At 45.2% G+C, this 25,951-nt stretch overlaps 1 protein-coding gene across 4 annotated transcripts in view; it reads left to right on the top strand.

Annotated features, from left to right (window-relative positions):
- Positions 1–25,671, top strand: part of SMC1A (structural maintenance of chromosomes 1A) — a 32,734-nt gene extending 7,063 nt beyond the window's left edge. For 3 of the 4 annotated variants that reach the window (XM_032619159.1, XM_032619162.1, XM_032619160.1), the window contains 22 exons: positions 420–623; positions 717–955; positions 1,578–1,836; positions 1,941–2,081; positions 2,931–3,013; positions 3,168–3,375; positions 4,711–4,896; positions 4,990–5,169; positions 5,270–5,416; positions 5,512–5,649; positions 6,631–6,747; positions 6,854–6,960; positions 10,061–10,202; positions 12,154–12,299; positions 12,391–12,544; positions 13,596–13,706; positions 22,110–22,266; positions 22,742–22,896; positions 23,016–23,167; positions 24,268–24,337; positions 24,634–24,744; positions 25,174–25,671. In XM_032619159.1, coding sequence (XP_032475050.1) covers positions 420–623; positions 717–955; positions 1,578–1,836; positions 1,941–2,081; positions 2,931–3,013; positions 3,168–3,375; positions 4,711–4,896; positions 4,990–5,169; positions 5,270–5,416; positions 5,512–5,649; positions 6,631–6,747; positions 6,854–6,960; positions 10,061–10,202; positions 12,154–12,299; positions 12,391–12,544; positions 13,596–13,706; positions 22,110–22,266; positions 22,742–22,896; positions 23,016–23,167; positions 24,268–24,337; positions 24,634–24,744; positions 25,174–25,257 — 3,291 coding nt within the window. In that variant the 3' untranslated portion in view covers positions 25,258–25,671. The remainder of the gene's footprint in view (positions 1–419; positions 624–716; positions 956–1,577; positions 1,837–1,940; positions 2,082–2,930; positions 3,014–3,167; positions 3,376–4,710; positions 4,897–4,989; positions 5,170–5,269; positions 5,417–5,511; positions 5,650–6,630; positions 6,748–6,853; positions 6,961–10,060; positions 10,203–12,153; positions 12,300–12,390; positions 12,545–13,595; positions 13,707–22,109; positions 22,267–22,741; positions 22,897–23,015; positions 23,168–24,267; positions 24,338–24,633; positions 24,745–25,173) is intronic. The other variant, XM_032619161.1, reaches the window with a different exon arrangement.
- The last annotated feature ends 280 nt before the right edge of the window (positions 25,672–25,951 follow it).

Genomic DNA, 25,951 nt, shown 5'->3' with positions numbered 1-25,951 from the left:
AACCCGTGTCCTCTGCAGTGGCAGGCAGACTCTCAACCACTGCGCCACAGGGAAGCCCCCTCTCTTACTTTCTTGGTTAGTTTCTTCCCCATCTTCCAAACTCATCTTAGATGTCACCTTTGGGAAACCTTCCTACATAGGTACCCCTACCAGTCTCCTACACTCAAGCTTCATTTAGTTCTTTTTCTGTGCTACTGCTGTCACTGCACGTAACACACGGTGTTGTCTCTGCTTCTATCTCTTCTGTTCCCCATGTACCTCAGAAGGCAGGGAATATGTCCTCAAAGCTCAGTGGTGAAATGTGGCACCCAGTGTGGGGAAGGGATCAGTGAACTTTTTCTGAATGATTGAGTCGGAGTGGGTAGCGGGAACTGGGCTGGCTAGGGTCTAAGTGGGGAGAGTGTTTTGACCTTTACTAGGGCGCTGTGGAATCTATTGCCATGAAGAACCCCAAAGAGAGGACAGCTCTTTTTGAAGAGATCAGTCGCTCTGGGGAGCTGGCCCAGGAATATGACAAGCGAAAAAAGGAAATGGTAAAAGCTGAAGAGGACACGCAGTTTAATTACCATCGCAAAAAAAACATCGCAGCTGAACGCAAGGAGGCCAAACAAGAAAAAGAAGAGGTAGGTGGCCAGGTTGCCTCTGGGCTCTGAGAGGCCAAATTGAAACCAGTGCCTTACTGATGCACCCCTTCCTCCACACCCCTATTTGCACAGGCTGACCGCTACCAGCGCCTGAAGGATGAGGTGGTGCGAGCTCAGGTACAGTTGCAACTTTTCAAACTTTATCATAACGAAGTGGAAATCGAGAAACTCAACAAAGAACTGGCCTCTAAGAACAAGGAGATCGAGAAGGACAAGAAGCGGATGGACAAGGTAGAGGATGAGCTGAAGGAGAAGAAGAAGGAGCTGGGCAAAATGATGCGAGAACAGCAGCAGATTGAGAAGGAGATCAAGTAAGTGGCAGGCCTGGGCATGTGACTTGTGGAAAGCCAAGAGGCTGTGCTGTTTCCTTGGGCTCCTCTGAGCCCAGAGCCCAGTGCCTGTACTAGTTTCTCTATCTTCCCCTTGACTTGCTTTGGCTAGAATCAGACACATTTGTTGACTTGCATTTTAGATAAATAGAGTATTTAAGTACTCAGACTCCGGGTAGATAGGTACTCAGCAGATGAGAACTTGAAAGGGGTGGTGGCTTTGCCAAATGAGAGGAAGTGATGGGAAGCCACTCGTGGCTGGTAGTCTCTTCCTAGAAGAGGAAAACTGGAGCTTGAAGTTTAGAGGACAGAAATTTGAAAAGGTTAAGTCAGATTACGTGAACACAGGTTACTCTTGGGAGTTGTTACTGAGGGGCCTGGCCTGGCTAGGGTTGAGGCAGGGGTGGTAGCTTTACCTTATAGAGTGGCTGGAATGCATTTCTAGGGAATAGCCCCTGTTTTGAGGATCTGTGGGGCATCAGGCCCTTGTTCTTTTAGGCACTTCCCTGAGGCTTGGAGTTTAGGCCCCCTTTGGATTAAAAAGCCTTGGAACCCTCCCTTCTCCCACAGTGCTAACTGGTTTCCCCCTCCCCTCTGGCAAAAGGGAGAAGGACTCAGAGCTGAACCAGAAGAGGCCTCAGTACATCAAAGCCAAGGAGAATACCTCCCACAAAATCAAGAAGCTGGAAGCAGCCAAGAAGTCCCTACAGAATGCTCAGAAGCATTACAAGAAGCGTAAAGGTGACATGGATGAGCTGGAAAAGGAGATGCTGTCAGTGGAGAAAGCTCGGCAGGAGTTTGAGGAACGGATGGAAGAGGAGAGTCAGAGTCAGGGCAGAGATTTGACCCTGGAGGAGAATCAGGTAAGCTCTTGGGTGGGGTTGGGGAGGGGCGGGAGTAGAGAGATCGCTGGGCTGACATGGACTGACTTGGTCATCCCTGTCCTCTTTCCCTGTCCCTGACACAGGTGAAGAAATATCACCGGTTGAAAGAAGAAGCCAGCAAGAGAGCAGCTACCCTGGCGCAGGAGCTTGAGAAGTTCAATCGAGACCAGAAGGCCGACCAGGACCGGCTGGATCTGGAAGAGCGGAAGAAAGTAGAGACAGAGGTGGGCATGCCGTACAAGATTAGGAATGATGGTCCAGAGAAAAGGAAGTAATGATAGTCTTAACAGTAATGACAATAGCTAACATCTAGCAAACACTTATTGTGTGCTAGACACTTTTTTACATGTATGCAGTCATTTAATTCCTCATTTTCCAAATGAGGAAAGTACAGCACAGAGGTGAAGTAATTTGCCTAAGGTTATTAAGTGGCAGAACTGGGACGTAAACCTGGGCAGTCTAGCCCACACTTTTTTGGTTTGAGCCTGTCTTGATTGGTGAGGAAGTTAGCCCAGGCTGGGTAGAACACCTATGAGAGGGTTTCATAGGGCCCAGGGTGACCCCATCAGTTAGCAGAGCCACATTGAACACCATCTGTGTGTCTGCTTTTTTTTTTTTTTAAGATTTAATTTGATTTATTTTTGGCTGCGATGCGTCTTTGTTGCTGCGTGCGGGCTTTCTCATTTTGTGGCGAGTGGGAGCTACTCTTTGTTGCGGTATGCCAGCTTTTCCTTGCGATGGCTTCTCTTGTTGCGGAGCGCGAGCACTAGGGTGCTCGGGCTTCAGTAGTTGTGGCTCATGGGCTTAGTTGCTCTGCGGCATGTGGGATCTTTCTGGACCAGGGATCGAACCCATGTTCCCTGTTTGGCAGACAGATTCCTATCCACTGCACCACCAGGGAAGTCCCTGTGTGTCTGCTTTTTAATGGGCCTCCTGCACTAGTGACCCATTGTCCGTGACTGTTGGGCTCTTGGATGAGCAGGCACATGGGGAGCGGGGTGAGCCAGGGCCCCATGGTCTTGGAGTTAACTTACTCAGCCTATGGTGATGTAGTGTATTTGTCTTTCTCCCAGGCCAAGATCAAGCAAAAGCTGAGGGAGATTGAAGAGAATCAGAAGCGGATTGAGAAACTGGAGGAATACATCACAACTAGCAAGTATGTGGCCTTGTAACCTTCCCTCTTACTTCCAGGCCTATTCTTGTGAACCCTTCCTGTCCTGCCTCTCTCCAGGCAGGACCCACAGAGTCCCTCTCGCCCAGGAATATTTTCTGGCCAGCCAGGGTAACCCTTGTGTTTCCTTACTTTGTAGGCAGTCCCTCGAGGAGCAGAAGAAGCTAGAGGGGGAGCTGACAGAGGAGGTGGAGATGGCCAAGCGGCGAATTGATGAGATCAATAAGGAGCTGAACCAGGTGATGGAGCAGCTGGGGGATGCACGCATTGACCGCCAGGAGAGCAGCCGCCAACAGCGTAAGGCAGAAATTATGGAAAGCATCAAGCGCCTGTACCCTGGCTCTGTGGTAAGAGTGGAGAGGGAACTCATTTCCTGAGCACTTACTTTCACACTCACTGTCAGATAATTTTCACAGCAGCCCTGTGAGGACAGGATTGCTAATCCCATTTTTACAGCTAGGGAAACTGAGGGTCAGAGAGGTTAAATGACTTGCTCAAAACAGCATAGCTTATAAGTATAAGAACTGCAATTCAGGGACTTCCCTGGTGGGGCAGTGGTTAAGAATCCGCCTGCCAGTGCAGGGGACACAGGTTCGATCTCTGGTCCAGGAAGATCCCACATGCCTCAGAGCAACTAAGCCCGTGCGCCACAACTACTGAGCCTGCGCTCTAGAGCCCGAGCGCCACAACTCCTGAAGCCCGCGTGCTTTGAGTCCGTGCTCCGCAACAAAAGAAGCCACCGCAGTGAGAAGCCCGTGCGCCGCAACGAAGAGTAGTCCTTGCTCACCACAGCTAGAGAAACCCCGCGTGCAGCAATGAAGACCCAACACAGCCAAAATAAATAAAATTTAAAAAAAGAAAAAAAAACTACAGTTCAGACCCAACTCGTTCTGATTCTTAACCTCGTGTTCTTTGCATCACACCAGTTGTATCTTCCTGAAAGTATTGTCTTGCTTGTGTCCACTCCTTTGTGGGAGGTGGGGAAACTGGAGAGGGCTTTGGGAAGGGAAGGGGACACAGGGCAGGAATTAGTTCCCAGGAAGTAGCTCTGTGCAGGCTTCAGTATGAGCTTCTTTGGCATGTAACAACCAGCTCATTCACTAGGCTTTATCAGATCTCTTGGCCTCTTAAACCAAATCCTGAGTCCCCAGATTCCCTGAATATTATTCCTCTATTGCTGTAATTCCATCCCTGGGTTCAACTTAATTGAGTTCCACAACTATTTCTTGATCTTTCCTATAGACACTGCTGGGGAGTTGATAAGGAGGGGTTAGGCTCAGTCACTGCCCTTAAAGATCTTACCCTTTATCTGATAGTTCTTAGGGAACCATGATTGATTTGGGGGACATGGGGGAAGTGAACTGAACAAAGAGATTTACTTTGCTGGGTGTTTGTGAGAATTTGATATAATGCATATAGGGTCTCTGGCATAATGCCTGGGGTGGCAGTGGTCTGTGAAATGGTAAGAGTGAGGTTTAGAAAGATGATTTTTGGATTCAGACATGACTGCCTGAAGTTGGTGTTGCTTTAAAGCCAGAGTAGGTTTTTCTTCCGTAGTGTGGGGGCTGTGTTCCTGATAGAAATTCTGACCTGCTCCCACCCCCTCCCAAGCTGGGAATTGGGGTTCCCAAGCCAGCTCCCAAAAGCCTCATGCTTCACTTTTCTCTTCTGACTTTCCCTAGTACGGCCGCCTCATTGACCTCTGCCAGCCCACACAAAAGAAGTATCAGATTGCAGTAACCAAGGTTTTGGGTAAGAACATGGATGCCATTATCGTGGACTCAGAGAAGACAGGCCGGGACTGTATTCAGTATATCAAGGAGCAGCGTGGGGAGCCTGAGACCTTCTTGCCTCTTGATTACCTGGAGGTGAAGCTGGTGGTCATGGGGTCAGGGTAGTGTGAGAGGGCTGCTCCTCCTAGCCCTCCGTGTTCTGCCACTTAACTGAGCTTCTTCTCACAGGTGAAACCTACAGATGAGAAACTTCGGGAGCTGAAGGGGGCCAAGCTGGTGATTGATGTTATTCGCTATGAGCCACCTCACATCAAAAAGGCCCTGCAGTACGCTTGTGGCAATGCCCTTGTCTGTGACAATGTGGAGGATGCCCGCCGCATTGCCTTTGGAGGCCACCAGCGCCACAAGGTATGGATTCCTTTGCCCATATTGGAGCTGGACAGGCTTAGTATTGGCAATTCCTCTGTTTAGCTTCTCCCCTCTCCTCTCTTCTCCCTGCTGTATGTAGACAGTGGCACTGGATGGGACCCTGTTCCAGAAGTCAGGGGTGATCTCTGGCGGGGCTAGTGATCTGAAGGCCAAGGCCCGGCGCTGGGATGAGAAAGCAGTAGACAAGTTGAAAGAGAAGAAAGAGCGGTTGACAGAAGAGCTGAAGGTAAGCCATAGGCAGGGCTGTCCCTAGGAATGGGGGTCCGAAGCCCAGGCCAGCCGGCCACCTTCTTACCACCTAGCCCCTCTCTTCCACTTTAGGAGCAGATGAAGGCAAAGCGGAAAGAGGCAGAACTACGTCAGGTGCAGTCTCAGGCCCACGGACTGCAGATGCGGCTCAAGTACTCACAGAGTGACCTAGAACAGACCAAGACACGACATCTGGCCCTGAATCTGCAGGTGGGGCCTGGCCTTCAGCCCTGTTTGCCAAAGGCCATCCTCACATTCCTGGCCTAGGTTTTTCTGGGGGTGGGGAACTTGTCCCACTTCCTTTGGGGAACTGCTTTGGGGAACCAGCCATAGCATAGAGTCAGACAAGCAGGGGTTCAGATCTTGGCTCTGTATGACATTAGGCAAGTTACTAAACCTCTGTGTTGTATCTGTTCAAATCTTTTGCTCATTTTTGTATTGGTTTGTAAGTTTTTTGAAAAATATATTCCAGAAACAATATCTTTGTCAAGCATATGTATTGCAAATACTCAAAAAACAAAACAAAACAGGAAAAAAGACAAAATAAACCTCTCAGTGTCAATTTTTTCATCTTAATCTGTAAAGTGGGAGTTAAAATTATAGGGTCCTTACAAAGATTGAATGAGTTAATATATGTGAAGTATTTAGAGTGATTCCTCATAGCCAGTGAATGTTCAGTAAATGTTAGGTGCTATTAACATAACTAATTCATTCAACAAATATTTGAGTTTCTTCTGAAAGTTTTCAAAGTGAGCTACAGATATTTCAGTCCCTGTGAGTGGGGGTACTTTTATAGATATATTAATGTGTTTGATTATGGGTGCTTCCCCAGCTAACCCTGGAGGTGTTATGTAATATGTAGTATATGTATCATTTTTCTAAAATCAAAAAGTCTGAATTCCAAAACATATCTGGCCCCAGGGGTTATTGATGAGGGAGTGTGGGCCTGTAAGTAATGATGTTTACTGTGTGCCCAGCCTTTTGGATTGAAGTTGGCTGACTAGAGACCAGGGAGGAAGCCATGTGATGGTCCAAGTGAGAGATGATGCAGCCTTAACAGCAGTGCTAAGTCAGGTTCTCTCAGCATGTGGCGAGTTAGCCCTTTTTGTCCATGGGGCCAGTATACTCAGGGTGGCTCTTTTTCTCCAAGGATCCTGGTCTCTTTTGTCCTCTCAACCCTGTTTCCTTCAGGAAAAGTCCAAGCTGGAGAGTGAGCTAGCCAACTTTGGGCCTCGAATCAATGATATCAAGAGGATCATCCAGAGTCGAGAGAGGGAAATGAAAGACTTGAAGGAGAAGATGAACCAGGTTGGTAGAGGATGAGCCATGCCAGCATGTGCATCAGGGCAGGACTGAGGCTGGAAGCAGCACTCTGACCCAGAGGGCCTTTTCTCTCCCTTGCTTCTCCCCTCAGGTGGAGGATGAGGTATTTGAAGAGTTTTGTCGGGAGATTGGTGTGCGCAACATCCGGGAGTTTGAGGAAGAGAAGGTGAAGCGGCAGAATGAAATCGCCAAGAAGCGGTAGGTGGAAGTGTGGTTAGAAGGGGAAACTGGGGTGCCCTTGAGCCCCTAGCCTGACATCTGGGAAGTCAAATGCCATCGTAAGGCAGGGAGCAGCTTTTACAGCAATGGGCATTTATGGTAGGTCAGCCTTAACAGGGACATCATGGAAGCATGTGGCACAGTATAGGGATTAAGAGTACCAGCTTTAAACGTGGTTTACCTGGGTTAAAATCCCAGCTCCATGGTTCATTTATCTTGGGCAGTGACTTGACCTCTCTAAGCCCTAGTTTCTTTATGCGTCAAGTGGGATAATTGTGATACCTATCACATAGAATTGTTGGGGTGGATCAGAGGTTGGGCTTAATCCTTATAAAGTATTTAGCATGACACTTTGCACCTACTAAGAGCAATAGGTATTAGCTTTTTTTTTCTGGTTGTGCCATGTGGCTTGCAGGATCTCAGTTTCCCAACCAGGGATTGAACTTGGGCCATGGCAGTGAAAGCACCGAATCCTAACCACTAGACCACCAGGGAACTCCCAATAGATATTAGCTTTTATTATTGTCATTGTCCTGATGGGTGATGTGGGAGAGGAGGACCAAAGTTCTAGGTTGGAAGAATAGTAAGAACAAAGCAAGTTTCTCCTTTCTTTCCCACTTTAGTTTATTCATTTGTTCAACAAACCTTGTTTGAATACCTACTTGTGCCAAGTTGTCCTGTGCTAGGTATTGGAGAGGGTGGGGAGATGAGGGTAAGATAGATGAACATGACACAGTCTCTCTGAAGGAGGTCACCCCCTGGACCCAGGGCTTCAGTCAGCAGTTCGTCTAGCCCATCACCCATACAGTAACTGTTCATTGCTCTCCTACCCCCAAGTCAGGCTCAAGGGATATAGAATTGAATCAGAGACTGTTCCTGTCCTCAGGGAGTTTTGGAGTAATGAGGGAGACAAACAAGTAGATCAGCAGTTTCAGAATGATGCTGTACTTGAGGTAGATAGAAAATACAGAGGAAAATGTTCAAGGAGCTGCAAATCAACAAAAGGAAAAATAAAAACCTAGAGACCCAGTAGAATAATGGAGAGAGGATGTATTAGCATTTCATGGAAAGAGAAGCTCGAATGGCTAATAACTGAATTGATGTTCCATCTCATTCCTAATTAGAGAAAATGCGAATTAAAACAATCTAGCAGTATTTGGTGAAAATAAGTCTACACGAGCCCAATGACTTAGCAAAGCCACTCCTGAGTCTATATCCCAGAGAGAGTCTTGGCCACAGGGTGACAAAGAGACAGATTCAAAGTTGTTCATCTTGGCATAATTTGTAATAGTGGGACATTGGTGGCAATGTAGACGGCCATCACTGCAGAGAAGTATAAGTTAAATGTGATGACTATACAGACTATGGAATACTGTGTAGCAGTTCAGACAAGAACTAGATTTACAGGCAGTAATAGGATAAATTTATAACACTGTACATTTGTATAAATTTAAAAACAACATTTTACAAGGATATGCATTTTTAAGGTTATATATGTACGTATGTATGTGTGTGTATGTATGTCTGTATGTCACTTTGGTGTACATGCTCACTGTAGGGAAGATAATAGGAGTAGAAATCAGATTGAACCAAAGGAGTAAAGGGAAAGGTCTTGTACAGACAGCGATCGTAAGTGTTTTATGGACTATGGGGTATGATTACACCAAAAAGGGAGGAACCCAACAAATTGTAATAGAAACTAAGAACCTGCTCACAATCGTGAAGAAAGGTTTTATAGACCAAGGAGTGATGAACTGGAGACCTGTAGAGTGAGTAGGATTTAGCCAACCAGGCAGTAGACAGAAGAAAGGAGTTCCAAGCAGTGAGAACAGCATGCGCAGAGGTGTGAGAGAGCATACTGTGTTCTGCAAACTAAGTATTGAATGTCTGGAGCAGAAAAATGGGGTCAGGAGGAAGGCGGAGGTGTTGGAGAGGTCAGCAGGGGCCAGATCACAGAAGGCTTTGTGAGTCACGCTTAGGAGATTGAACTTAAAATTGCATAGCTCAAAATTATAGAGTTAATTACATTCCATTTGGATTATAGTGACTAATAGGTTTAAGCTGCTAGCATGACATCTGGCAGCATCTGTCACACCATATTGGGGGGTGGAGGGACAGTTGGAAGTTAGACCTGTCTGTCCTGCTAGTATCTGCATATGCTGGTTACATACTCTTGAGTTTCTATAGAGATGGGGAGGAGGGAACTAGCAGGAATCTATTTTCTCCATTTTTTTTTTTTTTTTTTTTACTACCCAAGCTCTGCCCCTTTAGAGATTCTGGAATGTTGGGGCAGAGGTGTATGCGGGGGTTTGGGGGTAGTTGGAAAGAGTGAAAGCCCATGAACTGAATATAAACTGAATACAGCCAGTATACCTGGAGATGGTGATGATAACTAAAATTTGTTGAGTGCTTACTGTGTACCAGGCATGGTTCTAAGGACTTTATTATACATATTAACTCCCAATAACTCTGAGGTAAGTACTATTATTATTTCCATTTTTCAGGTGAGGAAACAGGCATGGAGAGTATGACTAACTTGTCTGAGATTCATTACTAGTAAATGGCAGAGTTGAGATACCAGTTCCCTTATCCCACCACATTATATTGCAAGGATGCCAGGAGAAGAAACCCAGGTTTTGGTGTTTACACCTGGGATCTAATCTCACTTTGCCAGCTCTGTGGCCTTGGGCAAGGTCTTTTACCTCTTGGCCCAAGTTTCCTCATTTGTAAAATTAGGATAATAATGCCTTCTTGTGGAGCTGTTCATTAGAGGATTAGAGGTAATGTATGTAAATTACATAGACGCTTAATAAATAGGAATTATCATAGCTGGTGGGTTCAGGTGGACCTTTTTGTGCCTCCTTCTAGGAACTCAGAATGGAGGCTCCAGTGTTTAAAGGAGGATTCATGGAGTTTGGCCCAATCTCCTCTGCCTTGTGCCATATCTACAAAGCGAGGCCAAGGAACTTAGTTCTGTAACTTCAGGGGACAGTTTTATGTGGATGAGCTGAGTGGCGACTAAAATTCAGCAGTAACTGTGTCCCTGTGCCCTAGGCCTAGTTCTCCTTTCTCCCCACAGTTTGGAGTTCGAGAATCAGAAGACTCGCTTGGGCATCCAATTGGATTTTGAAAAGAACCAACTGAAGGAGGACCAGGATAAAGTACACATGTGGGAGCAGACAGTGAAAAAAGATGAAAATGAGATAGAAAAGCTCAAAAAGGTAAGGAAGGAGACCATGAAAAACTAAACTAAAAGCTAAGAGGAAAAATTGGAAGAGATAATATCCATACTTTATAAAGCCCTCTTCTAAATAAGAAAAACACCAAGACCTAAATAGGGAGAAAAAATGAGTAAGTGGCACAAACAGTTCAAGAAGAGATTCAAATAACCCATAAACACGTATATATAATTTAGCCTTAGTAGAAATCAAAGAAATGCAAATTAAAACAATTATGTGTAATTTGTTTCCTATCACATCACCCAAGATTTTTTTTTTTTAAAAAAGGATACTGGCCATGATGCACAAAACCAGCTTTCTTAGGCCATATGGCACCATGCATTGAGAGTCTTCAGAATACATTTCTCCTCAGTAATACATGAGGAAATCCAAAATGCTGGCACATAGGTTGATGTTTTTGTTTTTTGTTTTGTTATTTATTTATTTATTTGGTTGTGCCGGGTCTTAGTTGCAGCAGGCAGGCTCCTTAGTTCTGGCATGCGAACTTAGTTGCGGCATGCGTGTAGGATCTAGTTCCCTGACCAGGGATTGAACCCAGGCCCCCTGCATTGGGAGTGCGGAGTCTTATCCACTGCACCACCAGGGAGGTCCCCCAGGTTTATTTTTTAATTTTTAAAAAATTATTATTTTTTTAATATTTTGGGTGCTTTGGGTCTTCATTGCTGCGCATGGGCTTTCTCTAGTTGTGGCAAGCAGGGGCTGCTCTTCGTTGCGGTGCGTGGGCTTCTCATTGCGGTGGCTTCTCTTGGTGTGGAGCACAGGCTCTAGGCGAGCAGGCTTCAGTAGTTGTGGCACACGGGCTCAGTAGTTGTGGCTCCTGGGCTCTAGAGCGCAGGCTCAATAGTTGTGGCACATGGGCTTAGTTGCTCTGCGGCATGTGGGATCTTCCCGGACCAGGGCTTGAACTCGTGTGCCTTGCGTTGGCAGGCAGACTCTTAACCACTGTGCCACCAGGGAAGCCCTGTATATTATTTCTTATGAGCCATTTGAGAGGAAGTTGCAGATATGTCCCCTTCTGTGACTTTCAGATCAAAATGAAAACATTCTCCTTTAAAAAAAAATCAGAACATAATAGGTAAGATGACAGTCCCCTTTGACTGACCACTCTCAATCCCAGTCCCCTTACTCTTCCTGGGGCTAATCTCATGTAGGGTGTATTCTTCCAGACCTTATAGGCATTTACTTAAATACTTTTTTTTTTTTTTTAATTTTTTTTTTTGCGGTATGCGGGCCTCTCACTGTTGTGGCCTCTCCCGTTGTGGAGCACAGGCTCCAGACGCGCAGGCTCAGCGGCCATGGCGCATGGGCCCAGCCGCTCCGCGGCGTATGGGATCTTCCCAGACCGGGGCACGAACCCGTGTCACCTGCATTGGCAGGCAGACTCTCAACCACTGCACCACCAGGGAAGCCCTACTTAAATACTTTTGCATTCATATATATGTACTCATGGAAAGTACACAGTATTGTTTTTGTGGGTGTTTTAAAAACATTGATGTTATTGCTCATGACAGTAGTCTTGGTGTGGAAAAGATGCTTAAACAACATTAAGTCAGAATATAGACTTTTAATTACAATCTAGTCTCAACTATGTAGACTTGTCCATAAGTAATGCTGAGGGGAAATAGGCTGAATGTTAATTGGTTCTCTCTGGCTGGTGGGATTACAAGTAATTTCTTATTTTCCTCCTACTTCATACTTTTCCTATACTTCGAACTTTTCTACAGCAGGCAACTTGTATATTGGGGTAAGGGGGAGGTCAACAAAATAATTTGGAAGAAGGTAAAAGAACTCAGAGGGTTCTGTAAAAGCAGAGCTCATTGAAGACAGATTCCAGCAAACTGTCTGGTGGAAAGGGTGGGGACAATGGGAGAAGATCCCAAGGTGAGCTGGGGAAAGCCTTCACTTCTTGTCCTGTTCACCGTGCTGGGACCAGGAGGAACAAAGACACATGAAGATCATAGATGAGACCATGGCCCAGCTACAAGACCTGAAGAATCAGCACCTGGCCAAGAAGTCAGAGGTGAATGACAAGAACCATGAGATGGAGGAGATTCGTAAGAAACTGGGGGGCGCCAACAAGTGAGTGGGTTCAGGCCTGGGCCTGGGGGAAGTACGCAGTACGGGCAGCTTGCTGGATTTGAGTCTCACCTATCTCCTTGGATCTTCTTAGGGAAATGACCCATTTACAGAAGGAGGTGACAGCCATTGAGACCAAGCTTGAACAGAAACGCAGTGACCGCCACAACCTGCTACAGGCCTGCAAGATGCAGGACATAAAGTTGCCACTGTCTAAGGGCACCATGGACGATATTAGTCAGGAAGAGGTGAGTATTAAGGCTGGTGGTGGGTGTGGGCTATGAATAACATAACCAGGAATGGGGGATGAAGGTGGCTAGGGAGGGCAGGTGAGAGAGAGAGAGAAAAGGATGGTGGTTGCAGGTGGTGAGAGACAAAAGGAGGGATGCAGGGGAGATGAGGCAGGGTGAGGCTGTGAAGGCAGGTGAGGTGAAAGGTAATAGCCTTGGTGTGAGAGGGAAATTGTTGGGGGTAGGGCTGCATGTCAGTAGGTGGTGAGGGAGGTAAGCCAGGAGAAGAGGAAGTCATTCATTAACATTAGGGACTTGAGCTAAGATAGTTCCAGCAGGTGATGGATATTGGTAGGAGTGGGAATTGAGGGACATTAGCCAAGAGCAAAGGAAGATGGAATTGAGGGACCTGAGGGATGGTAACTTAGCTGCAGTGAGGGAGGTTGGCCAAGAGAGAGTTGGGTAAGGGACATCAGCAATGCAGAGGTGATGAAGCTTAGTTATGGGAAAGGGAGGGACACCAGCCAATAGAAGAGCCAAGGCATTTTATCCACTGGAAGTGAAGCTTGGTAGCAAGGGGGTGGGAATGTTAACTGAGAGGAGGTTTGCAGATATCTTGCCTTTGACCTGAACATGTATTTCAGTCCCACATGTCTTTCTCCCTCCTTTCTTCCCAAATAGCATTTCCATTTAATTCAGCAAAATATTTTGAACACTGGCAGTGTGCCAGGCATCATGGTAGCATGTGATATAATTACTCCTAATCCTAAGCACAGCCCTGCCAGGCAGGCATCGTCCTGTGTTACGGATGAGGGTTTGTGTGTTTAAATGAGGATTCAAGCAACAGCATGCCTTGCCCAGGGTCACACGGTTAGTCAGTGGTAGAGCCCAATTTTGAACTCAGATCTTTCTGCTGTCAGAGCTGCTCTTCCTTTTGCCACAAGTACTTTCTAGCAAGGTGCTTCTCAAAGACATCGAAGGCTGCAAAGGAGCCCCTCAGCCCCCTCTAGAGGTGCAAGTGCTCTTATGGCCATTCGGGTCCATTTGACTCTCCCTCTCGCCATTGCAGGGTAGCTCCCAGGGGGAGGATTCAGTGAGTGGCTCCCAACGAACTTCCAATATCTATGCACGAGAGGCCCTCATCGAGATTGACTACGGAGACCTGTGTGAGGATCTGAAGGTGAGGCTCAGCCCTGGGGAGTGGGTATATCCTCCCAGCTGTCCAGAGAGAGGGTCAGCTCATCTGGGGGCCCTGTGGAGACACACCATGTCTGGAAAGAGGGGCGAGCTGGCAAGGCGGGGCGGGGTGGAGTTGTGATCCATGGCTTCCCCCAATATGCACACACAGACACAGGCACATCTTCCGCCTCCACCCCCCGCTGCCCCCATCCCTGCCTGTTGCCAGTCTTCCCCTTCCACCTGTGTACACATCTCAGCCCAGATACACGGAGAACAGGCTCCTGTACAGTGAACAGATAGACCTCGGGGGTTCCTCAGGGCTCTGTCCCAGGCATCCTTTCCTTCTCATTTGGCGTGCTCTCATCCTGGGTATCTCCTCTACTCCCCTGGCTTCAGCTGCCATCTCTGTGCTAGGGCCCACAGGTACCTCAAACCCCAGCCTTCCTCCCCAAATCAGCCTCTTCTCTTCAGTGCCAGCCCCAGGTTCAGACCAGAAATCTGAGCCTTGTCCTTAACTCTCTCACTTTGCATATTCAGTGAATTACCAAGCCCTGTCAATTCTACCTTCCAGATATCTACTGAATTCTACTTTTCTCTGTTTCCACTGCCTCTCTAGTTCAGGCTGCTTTCACCACTCACGTGGACTACTGTAGGAGCCTTCTAAATAGTTTCTGATGCTTTCCAGTCTTTCCTTATAGCCAGGCAGGGGGACTTGATTTTTTTTTTTAACCTTTTTATTATGGAAAATTTCAAACAGATACAGAAGTAGAGAGAATGATACAATGAACCCCAGGTACCCATCATCCAGCTTCAATAATTAGCAACATATGGTCAATCCTGTTTTTTATACCCTTCCCCCTCCTGATTGGCACATTTTAAATCAAATTCTAGATATTCCATTCATAATTACCTCAGTATATATCTCTAGGACTCCTTTTTAAAAAATGTAACCATGATATTATACCAAAAAATTAGCACTAACTCTGTAATGTCACCTGATATTCAATAAATGTTTAGATTTCCATGAATGTCCCATAAATATCTTTTTTAAAAATATTTTTTCTGGGCTTCCCTGGTGGCACAGTGGTTGAGAGTCCGCCTGCCGATGCAGGGGACACAGGTTCGTTCCCCAGTCAGGGAAGATCCCACATGCCATGGAGCGGCTGGGCCCATGAGCCATGGCCGCTGAGCCTGCGCGTCCGGAGCCTGTGCTCCTCAACGGGAGAGGCCACAACAGTGAGAGGCCCACATACCGCAAAAAAAAAAAAAAAAAAAAAAAATTTCTGTGTTTAAATCAGGATTCAAGTGAGGTCCATGTGTTAAAGTTGGTCTTTTATGGTCTATAACATTTTTTTATCCCTTTTTATTTTTTTCTTGCTATTTATGGAAGAAACTGGGTCATTGGTCTTGTACAATTTTCTATACTCTGAATTTGGCTGATTGTGTCCCATGATGTTTTTTAACATGTTCTTCCATCCTTGTGTTTCCTATAAACTGGTAGTTAAATCTGTGGTTTGATTGGATTCAGATTCATTTTTTATTTTTGGCAAGAATATATCATACGTGGTACCATGTACTCATGAACTTCCTTTTGCATCGCATCAGTAGACACTGAATGTCAGTTCTCTCTATCTTTGTAATGATAAGATTGATGAATGCTCAACACTACCTATGAAATATTCTTGCCAAAAACTCAAACAAGGATCTGATTAAGCTTTTATGTCCACCAATTATATGAAACACTGGTGCCAGAGGAACATGTTAAGTAAAAGCACAGGGATGCAGTTAACTAAATCTAGACTGTGGGAAACTCTAAATGACAAAAGACCTAGTCTCTTCCATAAATAAATGGGAAGAAAGAAATAAACAGAAAGGGAGAACTTTTATAGGCTTATGAGACAAATCAACCAATTACAATGTGTGGCCTTGCCTTGAATCCATTGCAAAGAAAAGAGAGGCAGGGGAATTTATAGATTAAATGAGATTTAAGAGACGTATCAGCCAATTGTAATGTGGGCACCTTATTTGGAACCTGCTTTGAAAAAAACCTGTAAAAAATTTTTTATGTTAACACAATTGGGATGATTTGAACACTGACCAGATAGTTTATGATGTTCAGGAATTGCTGTTAATATCTTTAGGTGATAATGGTATTGTGGTTTTATTTTTAAAATGTCCTTACCTTTTACAACAGTGGTTCTCAATGGGTGGGGTAGATTTTGCCTCCCCAGGGGACATTTGGTAATGTCTGGAGATACTCTTGTCACACCCAGTTGTCGCAACTGGGGCAGAGGTTGCTACCAGTATCTAGTGGGTAGACAACAGGGATGCTGCTAAACATCCTACAGTGCACAAAGGACAGCCCCCACAACAACAAATTATTTGGCTCAAAATATCATTAGTGCTGAGATGCAGAAACCCTGTTTTAGAGGTACATACTGAAGTATTTATGGATGAAACATTTGAGATTTGGTTTAAAATAGTTGAATATAGAAAGAAATTGGGTATAGATGGCAGAGTATTGGCCATGAGTTGATAATTATTGAAGCTGGGTACGTGGGGTTCATTGTATTATTCTCTGCATTTCTGTGAATGTTTAAAAATTTACGTAATGTAAAGTTAAAAAAGGAAAAACAATCATGATCACCATGTTCAGGTGTTGTTAGCCCCATCAATCTTATAAAGTTCCCTATCAGCCTTTCACAGCTGGTTTTAGCAGCTATTAATGAACGATCATTGCCTACATCTATTAAGGGCTGCAAAATGGTAATTTTCTGATTCTTTCATTCCTCCTACATTTATTAATTTGATTTCTAAAAAAGAACTTTCTCACATCAACTCTTTAGTTCCCTTGAAATTCAGTTAGTACAGAAAAGGTAGAATAAATACTTAATTCTTTGCCTTTATTTACCAGCTTTCAGAATGAGTTGGTTACCTTTGTAACCTTTAAAGTTAGTGACCAGTGAGGTTTCTAATTTATATTTATTATAAACTTAAGTGTTTAAATGTCTTTTGGTATGTTTCAGTCTATTTGGAGTCATTTTTCTTTTTGATATTCAAATTGTCCCATTCTTGGCCAGAGGGAGCCACTTTAAGTTGATTTTTGCTATTGTTCTTATTAGATTTTTTATTATGGAAAATTTCATATGCAGAAGTAAAATAGTACAGTGCTGTCTCATGTGGCCATCACCAGTTTCAGCAGTTAACAGCTCATGGCCAAACTTGTTTCATATGCACCCACACACACTCCATCCTCCCCTTCACACCCCCAGGTTATTTAAAAAATTCTGGACACCATGTCATTTCATTTGTAAATATTTCAGAATGTATCTCTATAAGAGAAAATTCTTTAAAATATTTAGAATCATTATCATACAAAAAACCCAATTACTTAACATTGGAGTTATATATTATTATATAATTCCTTAATAATAATATTATGATTAGTATTCACATTTCCCTGATTGTTATACACACACACACTCACAGTTTGCTTGCTTGAACTGGGAGTCAAGTAAGATGAAAGAGAGATAGATGATTGATATAGTGATTGGTTGATGATGTCTCCTAAGTCTCATTTAATCCAAAAGTTCCCCCTCTGTCTGTTTTTATTTTTCTCTGCAATATTTATTGTTGCTGAAGAAATTCGCTCATTTCTCCTGAAGGATTTTCTACATTCTGTACTTTGTTGATTGTATCCTGTGGTTTTTAAAATGTTCCCCCAGGGGCTTCCCTGGTGGCGCAGTGGTTGAGAGTCTGCCTGCCGATGCAGGGGACGCGGGTTCGTGCCCCGATCCGGGAAGATCCCACATGCCGCGGAGCGGTTAGGCCCGTGAGCCATGGCCACTGAGCCTGCGCGTCCAGAGCCTGTGCTCCACAACGGGAGAGCCCACAACAGTGAGAGGCCCGCGTACCGCAAAAAAAAAAAAAAAAAAAAAAAATAAAATAAAATGTTCCCCCAGAACAAAGCAAAAAAAAATAAGTTCTGCTGTCCCCCATAGTTCCTGTAAGTGGGTAGTTAGATGTAGATTAGTGCTGTTCAATAGAGATACAGTATCGCCCACATGTGTAACTTTTAAAACATGAAATTAAGTTTAATACTATATTTTGTTTAACCGAGTATATCCAAAAGAATGATCATTTCAATGTGTAAACAGTATAAAAATTATTGATGAGAAATTTAACCATCTCTTTGTACTAAGTCTTCAAAATTCATTATCTATTTTAAGCTTCCAGCACATCTCAATTTGGATGCTAAATTTTACTCAGAAATACTTGATCTGTATTTAGATATCCTAAAATTTACAATTGAAAAAGGAGAACCACATACCCAAGTTGTTCCAAATATACTTAGAAGTTTTGTAGTAACTGAATTGAGTATCAGTTTTTAAATTTAAATTAGCTAGCATTCAGTAAAATTAAAACTTTAGTTCCTCAGTCACACCAGCTGCATTTTTCATGCTCAGTAGTAACATGTGGCTTGTGGCCACTGTATTGGACAGCTCAGATCTAGAGGTTTGATTAGATTCAAGTTTTGGGGTTTATTTTGGTCAAGGTTACTTCATATGACGGCATTACTTCCATCAGGAGGTTTATAATGTCTGGTCATTGACTCTTTTTGTGTGGCTTGCAGCCATGATGATTATTGCCTAGATCCATTACATAATTTGTCAGGGGTTGCAAAATGGTCATCTTATTCTATCATTTCTTTATTAGCTGGAATACTGTAAAGAGATTTCCTCCGTGAATTATTTGGTTACCCTGAGGTAGTTTGTATAGGAAAGGCAGGATATATGGCTTGATTCTTTCCCTTTATTTACCAGTTTATAAAATAATGAGTTGGTTCTTTGGCATCCTCAAGATTTGTCCACTGAGTTGTTTTCATGTTATTATGAACTTAAGGATTTAAACACATTTGATGTGTTGCACTCTGTTGTGGTTATTATCCTTCTCATTGCATCAAGGTGTTGTATCTTTGGCCAGTGGGAACTCGTTCAAGTTGGCTTCTGAATAATTTTGACACAACTCTCGTAGTCTTTTTTTTTTTGGCTGTGCCGCGTGGCATGTGAGATCTTAGTTCCCTGACCAGGGATTGAACCCGCTCCCCCGTATTGGAAGGCAGATTCTTAACCACTGGACCACCAGGGAAGTCCCCTCTTGTAGTCTTTGATATCTTCCTTGCTTTCTGGTATGTCCAGGCTCATCCTTTACGTTTCCCACCCCAGATCTGGAATTAGCCATTTCTCTGAGAAGCTCTGACTTCTTTTAGTAGGGGATGCTATTATTTAGCAACTACCATCTGGACACTGGAATGTTCATGACTGCTGGGTTGCTCAGTGCTTCTAGAACTTTTCAGTAGACTGGACTACAAAATGCATTTTTTATTTGAGGGAAAAATGTATCATGAGTTCATATTGATACTTCCAATTGAAATTGTAATTTTCACAGTTTAACATTGATTTTATGTTTGAGTTTCCAATTATTCTTGCTAAAAATTGGTTTCTAGCAAGTATTCAATAGTATATTTACTTTAGCCTATCATATATGTAGAAACTCATAATAAGATATTATTAGTAACAATTCAATTATTGAATGCTATTTAAGATTTCCTTGATGCTAATGGCTCATTAAGCTAATGGCTCATTGGGCATGGATAGTCGTGTTCCTATGTTTTAAAGTGATTTGAAAGAATCTTCTGAGTGTTTAACCAGCTAATATATAGTCAGACTTCTTTTGTTTAGTTTTCAATTTTTAAAGGATTTTGCTTTTTACTATTCTCCTTTATTTTTTCCAAGTTTAATTTTGAAACTTTTCAAACCTACAAGAAAAACTGAAAGAATAGTACAGTTGAACACCCATATGCCTTTCACCTTAGACTGACCAATTAACATTTTCCCAGTTTGCTTTCTCTCTTATCTCTCTTGACTCTCTCCCTCCCTCTGCACTGCACACTTTTTTTGTTTTTGCTGAACCTTTTGAAGGAAGTTGTAGACTTCAACTCTAAATTCTTCAGCATGCTGGAGCAAGGGATTCTCCTCCATAACCACAGTTCAATTTTATACCTAAGAAAATTAATAATTTTATGTCTAATATTCCACCCATATTCAAATTTTCCTAGTTGTTACAAAGTATCTTTTGTAGTAGTTTGTTTTTTTTAAGCTGTGACCCAATCAAATTCATGCATTGCTTTTGGTTGTTCTGTCTCTTTAGTTTCTTTTATTTAGTTAGTTTCTTTTAATGTGGAACAGTCCCCTCACTTTTTTTCATAACATTGGTCTTTTGAACAGTCTACATGTTGTCTCGAAGAACAGGATATGTTATGGGTACATTATGGATATGTCAGTTTCCTTTCATTACTCTGTTTAATTTGTTCCACCTAACCTTGTATTTCCTATGAATTGGAAGTTTGAACTATTTTAGAGGCTTGATAGATTTGGGTTAAGTAATTTTTTGGCAAAAATATTTCACTGTGTGCTCCCCCTCCCCGCCAGCTGTGCAGCGTGGCTTGCCAAATCTTAGTTCCCCGAGCAGAGGTTGAACCCAGGCCATGGTAGTGAAAGCACCAAGTCCTAATCACTGGACCGCCAGGGAACTCCCCACTATGTACTTTATATTGCATCACGCCAGGAGGCACATAGTGTTAGGGTGTCCCGCTAGGTTTGATCCTCAGTTAAGGTATCAATTGCCAGATCTCAGTGCTAAACATACACTTTTACCTTTGTAAGTAATAAGGAATCTTTAGGGTGATTCTTTGGCACCTTGTCAGTATCTTGTTCCCCAACAGTTTTTTTACCCAGTGGCTTTCACATTTTGATTCAGTTTAATTTTGTTTTATAATTATGTAAATTCTTCATTTGATTCTGAAACCATAAGTATAATACAAGGTATGTGAAGAGAAGTTTAGCTTCCTTTCCTGTCCAACTTCACCCCCCTTCCTGTATGTGTGACCATTTTAGTTTTTGGATTATCTTTTTGTTGTTGTTGTATTTTTAAAATACAAATATATTTGTATGTAAATTATTCACATTTCCTGTCTTAGATAAAAGATAGCATTCTTTTGTGTACCTTTATACTGTATCCACGAATCACTCCATACATATATAGAGAGAGAGATGTTCAGAAAGGCTTTTCTAAAAAAAAAAATATATATATATATATATATATATATATATATATTCATGTCCTTCCTGTGCTTGAAATCATTCAGTGGTACCTCACCTCCCTTGGGATAAAGTCCAAATTTCTTAAAAGGCCTGTTATCATTGGGCTTCTTCATGTGCCTCCAGCTTTGTCTCTTTGCCTAGCGGACAGGCATGTGTGTGCTTACACACACACACACACACACACAGAGTTGCTACTATTGCCATGTTGAATTGCCCTTTGCATATTTGTTTGGCCTTTTTGTTTTTCTGCTGTGCTGTGTGGCTTGTGGGGTCTTAGTTCCTTGATCGAGGATTGAACCTGGGCCCGGGCAGTGAAAGCGCTGAGTCGTATCCACTGGACCGCCAGGGAATTCCCCTGTTCGGCTTTTGAAGTTCATTAAAGTTGATTACTTTTTTGAATTTCTTTGATTTCCTTGAATGAACCATGAATAAACCCTGGTTTCGCATGTGATACTCCTGTCTGCATAGAAGACTGTTCCTTCTCTCTGTCCTCACCATTCATCCTATGGGCCTGAGCTTAAAAATATTCCTGGAAGCCTTCCCTAGCCCCAGTGTCTGAGTTAGGTGCCCTTCTTGTGTGCTGACCCGTCACCATCTGTTTATCATTGTTTGGGTATTCACCATACGATGTTCTGATTGTTTGCTTATATGCATTCCTCTGTTAGTCCATGAGCTCTATGAACACAGGAGCCATGACTCACAGGATATGAGTGGCTAGTGCCTGGCATTGGAAGACATTCAGTAAATATTTATTGACTAAAAGTGGCAGAAAGGCACAAGCCCAGACATGCATCACAATATCCATAAGACCTAAAACCAAGTTCAGATGGAATTTGCTCAGGTGTGGTGATCTGAGCAGAAAATGTGAGTTGCCTTATTCGTTGTAGAGCTGTAAGTGGAGTCCAGACCAGCCTGTGTGGGAGCCTCTAGGTCACCCTGGGATGGCGCTGGCTCATGGCCTGGGCTGAGAGCCAGAGAGGGGCACCACCAGCTGCTCCTCCTGAGAGATGGAGCGGTTGACAGGGCCTGGGGGAAGGGCTAGAGATGAGAAAAGCGACGTCAGCCTGTAATTTCTAGGGACGGTGGGAATGGTTACTGTTGGCAGGACCTGATGAGAGGAGCAGGGTTAGGGAAAAAGAACCTGCCTTCTGCGTGGGAGTAGGTCCCCAGGCCCCCGCCCGGATCAGGTATCTCTGTAGGGGCCTGGCCCTTCTTGATGTTGCTGGGCCTGGGATTTGCAGGATGCCCAGGCCGAAGAGGAGATCAAGCAGGAGATGAACACACTGCAGCAGAAGCTGAATGAGCAGCAGAGTGTGCTCCAGCGTATTGCTGCCCCCAACATGAAGGCCATGGAAAAGCTGGAAAGTGTCCGAGACAAGTTCCAGGAAACCTCAGACGGTAAGGGTTTCCTCTTCTTCTTGGTTCTAAGATGAAGGCAGGAGGCTAGAGGTATGGCAAGGGCCTGTTATACATCACAACAGCTCCTGTTTTTACGTGCTTTCTTGCTCGAAACTCCCAAGAGCCCTAAACAGTAGGGATTATCACACCTGTTTTATAGAGTAGAAAACTGCTGAGGTTTAGAGAGAATGAGTGACCTGCCTGAGGTCACACAGCTCATTGCTGGTAGAGCCCAGGGAAGAATCCATGTTATATGGCTGCGAGCCCATGTTTCTTCCTTTGCACTATGTGGCTGGCCCATTGGATACAGGTGATCGTGGAACTGTCTTCCTGGGCCCCTCCGCAGGCATTCCTCTTCATGTGGGATGTCCCTGCTCTGTGGATTGTCAGTTGTAGGTCATTTTTGCCAGGGCATGGTCCTCAGCCTTGGCAGAGCCTGGATACTGAGGGGTCACCTGTCTTTCCCTTGTGGCAGAGTTTGAGGCAGCCCGAAAGCGAGCCAAGAAGGCCAAACAGGCATTTGAACAGATCAAGAAGGAGCGCTTTGACCGCTTCAATTCCTGTTTTGAATCAGTGGCCACCAACATTGATGAGATCTACAAGGCCCTGTCCCGTAACAGCAGTGCCCAGGTAGGCTGGAGCCCCTTACCCAACTAGCCCCTACCCATCCTCATTTGCCCTTCCCTCTAGGCTTCCTGTCCTCATCCCCATCTAGACCCAGGCTCTTGACCCATCTCCTTTCCCCCTAGGCATTCCTGGGCCCTGAGAACCCTGAGGAGCCCTACTTGGATGGCATCAACTACAACTGTGTAGCTCCTGGCAAACGCTTCCGGCCCATGGACAACTTGTCAGGGGGGGAAAAAACAGTAGCAGCTCTTGCCCTGCTCTTTGCCATCCACAGGTATGGCTGTGCCCCTCCAGGGCAGTTGGTGGAGACTGTACTGAGGCCACTGGAGGCTCTGGGGTCCAAGGATATGCAAAGTTATGCCGAGGTGAAGATGATCTGGTGGACTCTGGATTGAATCCCTATTTCCCTACCTACTACAGCATATCTGGCCTTGGTTTCCTGGACCTGTCTTCCCAATCCAGCCTCATCCACTCAGCATGCCTTCTCCTGCATGTATTCAGTCCCACCTCCAGGCTTTTGCTTACATGGTTGCTGGCTCATAAGCCCTTTTCATGCAAATCTAGCTTGGCCATCACCTTCCACCCCTTCACATCTCATTCTCTTCCTCCTGTTCCTCTAGGAAGCCTGCTTCAACCACTGTGGCATACCCTGACCTCCCCCTCCTGAATGCCAACAGTACTTGAATCTGACTCCCCCCCACAACTTAGTGCTTGATTGTACAGCATCATTCAGTGAGCATTTCTTGAGGGCTGCTCTGTACCAGACCTTGTTGGGGGATTAGGGACACAGATGAGTCAGACATGGTTTTTGTCTTCGAGGAGCTCATGGTCTACTGGAAGCCAGATGTGTAAACAAACAGTGAGCTAAATGTTGTAACCGGGTGAGCGTGTGAGCTGTGGATGCACAGAGGAGAGCCACCAACCCAATCTGGGAAAGCCTTTCAAGGGCAGCCAACACTTGAGCAGGAAATGCAAAGGATAAGTAGAAGTTAGCCAGAGAGACCAGTAGGCATTCCAAGGCAGAGGGTACAGCATGTGCAGAGGCAGGGAGACATGGTGTGAGTGGGTGGGGTAGACCTCCAGGTAGCTTGGTCAGTATGGCCAGAGCCTAGGACAGCTTTATCTCCCCAGCCAACCTGGACGCTCCAGAGAGGATCATGTCTTCTGTTCTGTGGGATCCTGGAGCGCAGGGCTGGATGCAAAGGAGGACTCAGTTGGTATATTGGACTTTAGGGGCTCAGGCAACATTCAGACCTGGGTTTTTTAATCTCTGAAGAAATGGAAGGGGGTGCTGGCCTGTATGATGGGCTCTGGGGCTGTCATGCCCCTCCCCTGCCCCCATCAGTGTCAGCTCACCTACTGGTTCCCTCCCAGCTACAAGCCAGCCCCCTTCTTCGTCCTGGATGAGATAGATGCTGCCCTGGATAACACCAACATTGGCAAGGTGGGTGCAAGGAAAGTGGGGCCCGGGAGGGAGGCCCCCAGGTCGGGGCTGGGTTTCAGGGAATACCTCCTGAGTGCGCCCTAGCCATTCCTGCAGCCTCTTCTGTGTGCCTGGGAGGCTGGGCCCAGGGTCATCCACACTGTGCTAGTCAGTGGCCTCCTTTTCAGCCTCTCTTCCCCCAACCCTCCGCCCCCTACCCCACCCCACCCCACCCCATCTGCCTCTGGTTCTGACTGGATAAGACAGGGAGTGTTAGGGCTTCGGCCCTGCTAAGTGCTCCACGGCCCCTCCCACAGGTAGCAAATTACATCAAGGAGCAGTCGACTTGCAACTTCCAGGCCATCGTCATTTCTCTCAAGGAGGAGTTTTACACCAAGGCTGAGAGCCTCATTGGAGTCTACCCCGAGGTAGGGCGGTCCTGGTTCAGGAGCCAGCCCCACTCCCTGCCTGACTTTCCAGGGCAGGAAGGGAAGGCTGCAGTGGAGGGGCACAGGGGTGGGGGAGCATAGGGATTCAGGTCCTGAATGGCCATCTGGGCTTGTTGGAGCCCTGCCCTGGAGGCTTAGCCAGCTCAGCTGGGCAGGGCCATTGCATTTGGGAACAGGTGGAAAGGCGAGGCAGAGGCAGCCAGACAGCAGAGAAAAGGAGGAGAGTGCAGAGATAGGAAAAGAAGGTACATGGGACTGAGCACATCCTCTCATACCCAGAGAACCATTGCCTGGGCTTTGGGCAGGTATGTAGGGAGGAGGGTTTGAGGCCCCACAATCCTGGGGCACTTGACCCCTCTTAATTCTCTCCTTACAATTTTATTTTTCTTTTTCTCCCTCCTCCTTCAGCAAGGGGACTGTGTGATCAGCAAAGTCCTGACCTTCGACCTCACCAAGTACCCAGATGCCAACCCCAACCCCAATGAACAGTAGCAGTAGTTCTGCCCTCCTGCCCGGTCTGGATCCCTAAGTTACGCCTCTCCCAATCTCTGGATATTTGGCTTCCAACCTTTCCCTACCTCCTGTCCCTGTTTGGTATAGTCATGGGATTTAGGCACTGCTGTCAAGCATGAAGAGGAACAGAGGTGATGTTAGTTCTGGAGCAAAAATTCCTGAGCTTCAGGGAGCATCCTGGCCTCTGGAACGAGGTGCTGAGCTGAACTGAGCTGAACAGGGCCATCTGTCCATCCCCCCTTCCGCCACCCTGGACCTTACCCCGTCACCCATAATCATGGGTTCCTTGGGCCCCCTGCATTTTGCTTGTGTGTGGTATGTACATGTGTGTATATGTGTCCACATGTGCACATGTGGGTGTGTTTGCAAAATAATAAAGATATTGGAGACCCATTTTAGAAGGAGCCTAGGCTGAATTTGATTCCAAGAGAGCTTAGTATGACAGCACCCCGACGCTGGGCATAGTTATTCCAGACCTCAGGATTCAGGCCGTTACGTGAAACCACCCTCATTCACTTATTAATGCTTTCATTCATTTCCTGTGTTCATCGAATACATACTGAACACCCTCTTTGTCAGACTCTATGCTAGGAATACAGAACTGAATCAGACATGATCTCTACCCTCCTACTAAGGAGATGCTAGTGGGTTCATGAGTTCCTGTGGTTAGCTG

The sequence above is a fragment of the Phocoena sinus genome, chromosome X (genome assembly GCF_008692025.1).
Source record: "Phocoena sinus isolate mPhoSin1 chromosome X, mPhoSin1.pri, whole genome shotgun sequence".
NCBI lineage: Eukaryota > Metazoa > Chordata > Mammalia > Artiodactyla > Phocoenidae > Phocoena > Phocoena sinus.
The sequence above is the reverse complement of the archived record's forward strand: the minus strand, read 5'-3'. Positions and strand labels throughout refer to the sequence as shown.